This window comes from Salvia hispanica, chromosome 6, assembly GCF_029641045.1.
Source record: "Salvia hispanica isolate PSC_SH4W2 chromosome 6, Shi_PSC_v1, whole genome shotgun sequence".
NCBI lineage: Eukaryota > Viridiplantae > Streptophyta > Magnoliopsida > Lamiales > Lamiaceae > Salvia > Salvia hispanica.
In genome coordinates, this window is record NC_142697.1 from 9,176,955 (window position 1) to 9,186,566 (window position 9,612).

General features: G+C 34.5%; 1 protein-coding gene and 1 long non-coding RNA gene across 2 annotated transcripts; one reads left to right on the plus strand and one right to left on the minus strand.

Annotated features, from left to right (window-relative positions):
* The first annotated feature begins 599 nt into the window (after window positions 1-599).
* LOC125207288 (uncharacterized) lies at window positions 600-2,794 on the plus strand. The gene is made up of 2 exons (XR_016132955.1): window positions 600-1,050; window positions 1,876-2,794. It is a non-coding gene; the product is annotated as an uncharacterized LOC125207288 (long non-coding RNA).
* A 44-nt stretch (window positions 2,795-2,838) lies between these two features.
* Window positions 2,839-6,075, minus strand: LOC125207287 (DNAJ heat shock N-terminal domain-containing protein). The gene is made up of 6 exons (XM_048106565.2): window positions 5,602-6,075; window positions 5,213-5,309; window positions 5,030-5,119; window positions 4,657-4,722; window positions 4,037-4,105; window positions 2,839-3,132 (listed from the first exon to the last, which is right to left on the minus strand). Exons 1-6 carry the CDS (start codon window positions 5,979-5,981, stop codon window positions 2,995-2,997), a joined length of 840 nt encoding a protein of 279 aa, XP_047962522.1. The 5' UTR covers window positions 5,982-6,075; the 3' UTR covers window positions 2,839-2,994.
* Between the last annotated feature and the right edge of the window lie 3,537 nt (window positions 6,076-9,612).

A 9,612-nucleotide genomic window follows, 5' to 3' on the forward strand; every position in this document is an offset into this window, starting at 1 on the left:
AGAGGTTACTCTCTCCGTTCCATAAGAATATGAGCTCTTTTCTTTTTAGTCCGTCCCACAAGAATATGCACTTTTTAATTTTGGAACTCTATCTCTAATGAGGTGGAACCCATTCTCCACTAACCACACTTTATTTACTTTTTCTTTCTACCTCTCTCTTACTTTACCAATTTTGCATTAAAACCCGTCTCGAACCTAAAGTACATATTCTTTGCGGACGGATGGAGTATTAAATAACTCCAATATTACATATAAAAATAAAATTTACCATTTAAAAATATATGCTATTACTATACAAAATCCAATAAATTTGAAGACTCAAATTAAAACATAACTAAAGTGCATATAATAGCATCAACGAGTCATAATGCATAATGCAGTTGGTAGCGCGGAGCTGTGATGACCATAAGGTCATGGGTTCAAACCCCACCACTCGCCCAGAGACTTTCGATCATAATCCATAAACCCGATCAAGAAAGATTAGTCCGATTTCACCAAAGTCGAGTTCGGTACACATGTGGTCAAACAAAAAAAATTGCATATTATAGCCCAACACAAAAAAGCCCAAACTAAACTTTCAGACTAATTTTTGTCCAATTAATAAACATACAACACTACACTATCTAACCCTAATGAAAAGTGGCGCATGTTCTCTCTCTCCCTCACCCACCGCCTTGCCGCCTTCCTTACCCGCCGAGCTGCGCCGCATGCACCAGCAACACGACGTCGCCTTTCTCTAAATTATTTGCAATGTTTTGGTCCTTTGTCTCCATACTCTTCACTTTTGTGGTTGTGCGAGAGTTATGAGTTTTAGGCTTAGAAATGGAGCTTCTCGTTGGCTTCTTTGGGGCAGCACTGCCTTCATCACTGTTGATCTTGGGAGACCTCGATGAATTGCCACCATTTTTAAGGGAATTGGTAGACGTGTGCATAACAACGCTTTTGTTCCTTCCAAGCTTCGGAGATAATGGATATGTAGTTGGAACTATATTGTTTTTTGCATAAAGTGAATTGTTCATTGCTTTGTCCATTGCCAAAATAGCTTTTGAGGTTTAAGCCAATTTTCTTTTAATGAGTGATTTATCATCAATCATGTTATATGTTTCTAGAACATGCTCGTGGTCTCATTGAGTCTACATAGTGGCTTTAGAAATAGGAAAGGACGTTAGGTCATCCTTCTTAGCCATATCTTAATCCATACTCTAAACGTATTTATTATCCTTTAGTAGCCACTTAGATCCTAAAAGCTTTTTCTTTATTAAGCTAAACATATAGGATGGATTTCCTAAGTTCTACATATGGTATATCAAGTGAATAAGGGAAGAAAGGAGAATGGTCATAGCTAAAGAAATGGGTTCAAGGGATGCTTGAAAAGAAAAACAAAAAGAAGAGAAAAGAGAAAGAAGAAAAGGTGGAAAAAAATAATAAAGCCTTTGTTCCTTGCAAGCTTATGAGATATTGGACCTTTAGTTGATATCTGTATTTATAAATACATGTATTTACGTATCTATAATTTGCATAATCATTATGATAGTAGCAGTCAGAGAAAAAAAATAACGGTAAACTACAAATGCGAAAACATTATTCTGAATGCATTTTGTTTGAAATATGAGATGTAGGCTGCAGTTTTATTCTAGTAGGGAGAAGCATGTTGTGCAATATATCCACCGTCCATTAAAAATAAATCACATTTGTCATTTTGGGAGGTCTCTTAAATACGGCCCAATTCTATTTAATGATATACTTTTTTCTCTCTAATTAGGTAAGTCTCATCCTTCACTAATAATACTTTAATCACTTTTTCTTTCTATCTCTCTTACTTTACTAATTGTGCATTACAATTCGTGTCAATTCAAATGTTTTCTATTTTTTTAGGGAAGGACGGAGTTAAACATATATTGTTAAAGAAGATATTTTCTTGAAGATATAAGGTTGCCATCTTCTTTGACTTACGTTTTGTGGATGAGGTAAGCTTGGCATATGCGTAGCTGTGAAAGTCAAGCTATTTCCCTGTTGCTTTATTTCCGCCTCTTGGCTTTCATGATACCAAATACAAGAAGAGAAAAGAGTAACCAAACATAAACAAGGTTTTGAGGTTCCAAAATTTGATTAATAAAGATAGTATTAATACTGTTGATTTTGCTTGCAATGCACTCTTTTCTTTTCAACTTCCTTGGCATTTATTTTCTCTTCATCTTCGAGTAGAACTAACTTTGGCAAGTGCAATGTTACTAAGCTAGACAAATCCCAATCAAATTATGATGCATACAGAGCTTCTAGAATTTATCTTCTGCTTCTCAGCACACTGCGAATCCAGCTGATTTTCTAGCAAGCCTCTGAACTCTCAACCCTTTGATGAACCTGTGGTTTAGCACGTCATGTGAGATGATAAACATGGATATTGTATTGGTTTGTAGCTCTTTTCATGGGCTGTCATCCATTTATTCTCTATTTAAGTGAAGTTGACGAGTTTGTTGAGATTGTGTAGTCGAAACAGGTGAAAAACAGGCGAAAACAGAGTTCAAGGAGGCAAACCAGAGGCTGGAGGCAGAAAATGCTTGCTCTGGCGTTTGAACGGGATACAAAATGCGAAACAGTGGAATCGTCCGAATCAGGCATTGGGTTGAAGGAAGAACACCCAATCGGGACGATCGCAAGTCAGTGGGAGCAACCAAGTGTAAAAATTCTCCTAAATATATTACATAGAATATTTAAAGATGTGTGATGCTATTTTTAAAGTATGAAGACCACAAATGTGCAAGTGTCATACTAATAAAAATGTTATTTCTCTCTATATTAGAACATCTGATTGATCCAAAAAAAACTATACCACCAAACTAGAAAGGAAAAAAAAATAGATAAAAGAATCAAAATGAGAGCAAATGTGTATTACAGAATTGAACACGCACTTGGATACAAGGGTGCATTATACGTCATTACTAAGAATAACACAAGTGGCCGTAAACAACATCATAGAGAGCATAGTGCCAGTATTTAAAGTTTCTTCACAATTTCTTCATTGGCACGTTTGTAGTAAGTCATTCTGCGAATTGAAGCCAGACCATCTTCAAAGTTTTTCCTCAAATATGCATCTTCAAATGACTTGGACCAATCTCTCAATTTTTCTTGCAACTGCAAATGTGGGTGGATGAGATATTTTAATACTCCCTCTGTCCCAGCCTAAGCGAGATGTTTCATTTTTGCACAGGTATTGAAAAAATAATACTCCCTCCGTGCCAACTAAGTTGAATCGTCCTCCTTTTTTAGTTGCCCCAACTAAGTTGAGTCATTTCCTTTTTTGACAAAAAACAATACATCCAATCCCTCTTACTTTATTCCATCACATACTTTACTCTCTCTTTATCTTTGTTATTGTATTCCTCTCTCCTACTTTTCAACACATTTTCATAATCTCCGTGTCCAAAAATTTTGACTCACCTTAGTTGGGAAGGAGGGAGTAATAAATAGTGGTTAAAGTGGAGGGAAAGTAAATTAAGAAAGAAAATAATGTAGATGAACTCTCTTCTACATTATTATCTCTTTTACTTTACTTTCTCACTTATTTGTAGTATCATTTTCCCAAAACACGTACGAAAATGAAATGTCTTGCTTAGGCTAGGACGGAGGGAGTAATATATATCAAATTTCAAATAACTACTGATGAGGCAGGGTCATTTTGAACCTTGCGTGTAGCCATAGTGTCTCACTTACAATATAAATTGATTTTTAAATTTCAGCATTGGGGTTTGAATAGTTTGAACCCCAGTGGTGGTGGAGTATAGGTTCATAACAGGAGAGGATGTCCTTTTCAAAGCATAAATCCATAGTAGTATGCATTCTTTAATATTTCCTACCTATCTCTACAGATTTAGTTAAAACTTAATGATACTCATTAATAAAATCTTAATTGGAAAAAGCAACTGTTATATTAATAATGATCCAAAAAATGATATGTAGAGTAGATTTCAAATGGTATTCAGAGGTTGTATAGCTGAGATTTTTGTAGTTGACATGTAATCGGTTGGGATGTACATACCTGAGCCTGTATTTGATTTAATGTCTGAGCATCTTCTGCTTCATCAACAGCCTCCCTTAATTCCATGATCTGCACTTCAACAAGTTAAAGCAATATTAGATTAACAATCCCCAAAGGTATTCATAGAAAGTGAGTTTTGAGTATGACCACAAAATATAATGACAAAGGTACAGCTCATATGACCAAATTGTCAAGCATCCCAACGTTCCCAATCCCATCAAGCCATTCGTTTTGATCATTGGAAAGATGATTTATAAATGTCAAGATCACATCACAATGCCAAGGAGAAAATTTAGTCGATCAAGCCTTATGAGCTTAATAGAATCATAATAAAACTAAAGAGTCGGTACTTTAGCATTTTGAATATTTGCCTGATTCAATCTTTATTACCCTGAATACAACCTGAGTTTTGATTAAATGGCTCTTCCAAGCACCTTCAGAATATGACCAAACCACAGAAAAAGTTTGTACAAATGCACCCACAAACACACATACACATCTCAAATGCACCATTCATTGAGATTTTTGAAGATGATACATGATAAGCAAAGGAATAACAATTTTTGAAGATGATACATGATAAGCAAAGGAATAACAAGTCTCAATGTTCTTCACTTTACCTCTGCAAGTAGTTCTGGATCAGTGATCCTTTCTTCTTCGTCAACTGGCACACCTTCCAACTTCATCTACGTGTATTATTTGAAAAATTAGGAGAAAGGGATGGTAACAAAACTACTTTTGTTAATATTATCATTTGAACATATCTAAACTATATCTTCCCAGAAGCAAAGAGGAAGAAGATACACTTTGCAGAAACATAACAAGAATTTCCAAAAATTTCCTTTATCGTTCCAAAACCCACATATATAAAGTACTCCTATAAACTAATCTTTTTGTTTGCAACCTTGGTTATATCGTTTAAATTGCTATTTATTGAGATTGCAACTGAGATGTAAGCATGAGAAGTACATGATACACTGAAAGAAAACATACAATGTAGATTGCCCTCGACAATGGGTCAGCAAGTGTCCGATACGCATCTATAACCCGAGCAGACTGCTCAGCCGCATAATCCCTCTCCCTCTAGTTCAAAAGGAGCAAATTAGATGTCCAATCTTCCACGGTGAATGATATTTAGTCTTTAAACAAATTGAAACAGCACAGGGTGAGACTGACCTGCGTTTTAGAATGAACCAAATCCGGATGAAGTTTCTTTTGCCAATCTTTGTACTTCTTCTCTAATTCCCCATCCTCAATACTGTATCTCCTTCCTCTGCATTAGCAATAGCAATAGCAATAGCAACAGCAACAAATTATCATTCTGTATAGCTGAACAGCTTATCTCTTCTCCCCAAATATTATACCATTATCGAGTAATTAAAATAGTAGTATCCAAAATACCATACTTATTATAATAAACCTATAGAACATTATAATGAGGCAAAAAAATTTATCCAATACCAAGCAGTTTATTTTATGAATAAACCACATTATGATAATTAACAAAATCCTAATACATTTATAGAGAGACGATCGCGATTTATAAAGGAAAGAGTAATACTGACAGGCCGAAAATTTGGAAATAATCGATGGATTGATTGACCGGTTGGACGCTGCGACAGGCTTGGCAGAAGAGGAACGACGTCGCATCGTCGGCCTTGGTGGCGCAGTTCCAGCAGTAAAGTTTGGCGTCCTCTGAGAGCGATGAGAAAGGGCTCTTATCTTTTACAAAGAAAATTGCGTTTTCTCTGGAAAGGATACTGGTTAGGTTTGGCGACGATCTTCGTTGGAGGCTGCTGAGAGAGAGGGAGGAGAGAGGAGAGCTGAAAATCGCAGAATCATGAAGAGTAGCGATGCAAACAGAAGAGGTTAAATCTGTGGAATTGATTGCACGAGAAACAATTGCTGGGATTCGTGTGGAGTGGAGAAGCTTCTTCATCCACATCAATGATTAGTTTATGAGGTATGAGTAGAAGCAATCAGAATTGCAGAGGGGAATTGCGATTTAGGGAAGAAGACGAAGTGGGGATGGAGACTTGGGCTTAAATACAAGTTTATAGAGCATATTAGTTCATTTTGATACATTTAGCAGTATTATACTTTATGTATTAAATTTAATTATTATATTTAGCATGTGTCTGTTTAATTTTTTTACGCTATTAATTCAGCTTTACAAAAACCCAACTGAACTCATTGTATACAATATAGAAATTTTTATAATCAGTATGGTTTATTGATTTAATTTCATTTTTATTTGTAGTTAAAATACAAGTAATAATAATAATATTTGTATATTAATATAATTAATAATATTTATTTTAATAGTAATGTATTTAAAAAAACCATTTGCTTTTTTTCACTTTTTGTATGTGTACCATATATTGCAATAACTTTTTATCCTCTTAATCCATTATAAAATTAATAGTATTAATAATGGACCTCACATCCCATTTACTTTTTTCATTTGCTTTCCTTTACAAAGTCAAAATAATATCTTAAAACTCATGCGAGTCAAAATGATTCTTTAAATGGTGGACGGAGGGAATAATAAATTAATCTCACTACAAACTACGAATTTTAACGCTCTATATCCATCCCATAAAAATAGAAAAATTATCAATGCAAAATTGGACTACTTCTTTTTATGACCGAAGATGTACTAATTTGATAGAAAATATCAACAAAACATACTCCCTTGTCCCCCGATATGTATTCTTATTTGACTCGACATAGGTTTTAAGAACTATAAAGAAAAATGAGTTGAAAACGTTAATGATAGGTGCATCCTACTTTATATATTAGTTTTATAATATAATGTGAGAGGGAAATAAGATTATGAATATGAGGTTTATTATCAAAAATAGTAAAGTGAAATGAGACAATGTCACGAATTCGATTATCCATAGATGGCAAAAGCCACATCAGATAGGTTCCATAGAATAAAACAAAACACGGCATGACAAATATTTATATAATTATCACATAAAAATATACTTAGGCAATTGCCCTTATTTAAAAAGAAAGTCCACCTCATTCACTTAGCTCCTCATTCACTTTCTGCTCCAACCACAAACAATGTGCAAAGTTCACTCTTTGAAATAATATGATATGCTAAAATTAGACTTTGTAAAATACTAATCTTAAAGACAATGCATGCATCCTAAATCCTAATTGTGTAATCAAATTATCTTTCATTAACTTCCTATAATAAATCAAACTCATCAATTAAACGCTAAAGTCCCCAAACACTAAACCAAAATAATCCCATTATTTAAATTCTCAACACACCAGAATTACGATTCCTTAAAAAATTAGAGCAGGTCAGTATCCAAACCTCCATCCACTAATTGATTCTATATGGATCCAAACTTGCAATTAAATAAATTAGGCCCAAGCATTACAAATTAACTAGCCATAGCATTTAATCCACAAGAGAAGAAATTATAATCCCATCTGACTACAAACAAATCATCTCCCTACTTCTATTTCAAACAAATCATCTCCCCACAAGAGATGATTTCAAACAAATCATCTCAATTTGCTGTCTCATGTCACAAATAAACGCGACTCCGTTTCTCTCCGCCGCCACCAATTCTGGAACTTCGCCGGCGAGCGAGTCGTAGCGCCGCCGCGCCATCTCCTTTCTCAAGCAGGTAAGTCCCTCTCCCCTTTCCCCATTCTTAGTTTTTAATTCCAAACTTTTATTCAATTTCAGAGTTTTGAAAAGATTGGGGAAATAAACTGGATTCATAGGCTACAAAACTTCTACAGAAATCAAAGATCGGAGCTTGAACGTAAATGGATTACTCAAAAGGTCTCAAAGTGATGTACTTGATTCATGCAAGTGTACTACTGAGGGATATATACCTTTTTGGAAGGAAGAAGGATATTTCAATTGGAAGAAGGAATGAACTCATGGCTTTCTCTACTACAAACCCTGAGGGCCGTTTCTCTGGAACCTCTCTCTCAGATTTAATTTGGATGTGAAAGAACGTGGAAACATGGAATATTTGTAGGCAGAAACGTAGGCGTGCACAAACCGAACCGAAACCGAAACCGGCTGCAGCAGTTCGAACCGGCAGACGGTTCGGCGGTTCTAGCGGGCCGGTTCAGGTTCACGATTTTTAGAAACCGGAACAGGCGGTTCAATGGTTCGAACCGGCGGTTCCCATAAAATTTTTAAAAAAATTATTTATTATTTATAAAAATTATTTTTTATATTTAAAAATTAATTTTCACAAATAAATATATACAAGAATTTCATAATAGCCCATATTTATTTGTTGGGCCTCTGAATTCTAAGAAACCATTTTTGGTTGTTTCTCTTTTATAGAGACATTCTTAAATATTTTATGTTTCACTTTCGATATGAGACAAAATAGTTGAAGTATTTTCTTTTATAACTATATGTTTAGATCATTCATTAATCTTTTTTTAATGTTAGGACAAAACTTTCTTTATTTTTTATATTTTATTATTTACTATTTTTATATGTATTTTTGTCATCATTCCTTTTATAAGACAAATTTATAGTTAATACTAGCATCACCTAGAATAGTTTAATTAAATTTGAATGTGGCATGTTGCTCATAATTTGTATATTTATAGAATGTGGACGTGTTCAAATAATTGGATTTACATGTAGTTATGTTAGTCATTTTTCTCACTGTATTGATTAAAATTAAAATGTGCAAAAAAGCAACAATTAATATAATTTGTATAATAATGATAAAAAACAATTAAAAAAGAACAAGTATTTAAATTTATTGTGCAAGACTTCAAAGTCTTTTGTGATTTGTAACTGTTGTAACTTGTCGCTTAAATTTATATTAATAAAATTGCAATTTTCTTCGTGATTTTTTGAATTTTATTTACGCACATTCCATATACAAATAAAGAACAAAATGCAAAAAAAAAAAAGAACCGCCGAACCGGCCCGGAACCGGCGGTTTTGAACCGTCGCCTGAACCGGCGGTTTTTAGAATCGGAACCGCCTAAACCCTTGGCGGGCCGGTTCAGGTTCATGATTTTTTTGAACCGTGAACCGGCGATTCCAAACCGGAACCGGCGGTTTTTGAACCGTGTGCATGCCTACGGAATCGGTTGCTATTGTTTGGGAAAGATAGGTACGTATATATTATAAAGATTTGATTTACATCTAGTTGGAGACTTTTCTGATATAGGGAAACCTTAGGCCGTAGGAATTGAGTTGGAGATATGTTTGACTGAAAATAAAAAATAAGAGGATTGATTTTGGGCTAAAGGGGCTTTCAACTAACTAAAATAATTGGGCTAGCAAAAAGAATTATTTCTTAGGACCAGATGTAAATTCTTTTTCCATCGTCGAAATCACATGTCTCGTTCCTTGGTCTTCCATTTGCATCTTTTTCATTAGTCGTATGTCGAGTCCTTCGAACATATAAAGAACTTGGGCCTTAAAAAAAAAATTTGACTGTACAAACGGCGTCTTTGCGTACAAATAAAAAGATAGAAAAAGTCGGGGTGTTACATTTAATAAGGGACGAACGAATATGAAAAATTAAGACATGTAATAGAGGACGGAGAGAATACAAACT

Bases quoted from the DNA above. Each gene is read 5' to 3' on its own strand.
- LOC125207287 (XM_048106565.2), bottom strand. From the start codon at position 5,981: ATGTGGATGAAGAAGCTTCTCCACTCCACACGAATCCCAGCAATTGTT. The intron at 5,310-5,601 runs GTCAGTATTACT...TTGCTAATGCAG, and splicing joins TATTTCCAAATTTTCGGCCT to AGGAAGGAGATACAGTATTG. The intron at 4,106-4,656 runs GTAAAGTGAAGA...GTTGAAGTGCAG, and splicing joins ATCCAGAACTACTTGCAGAG to ATCATGGAATTAAGGGAGGC.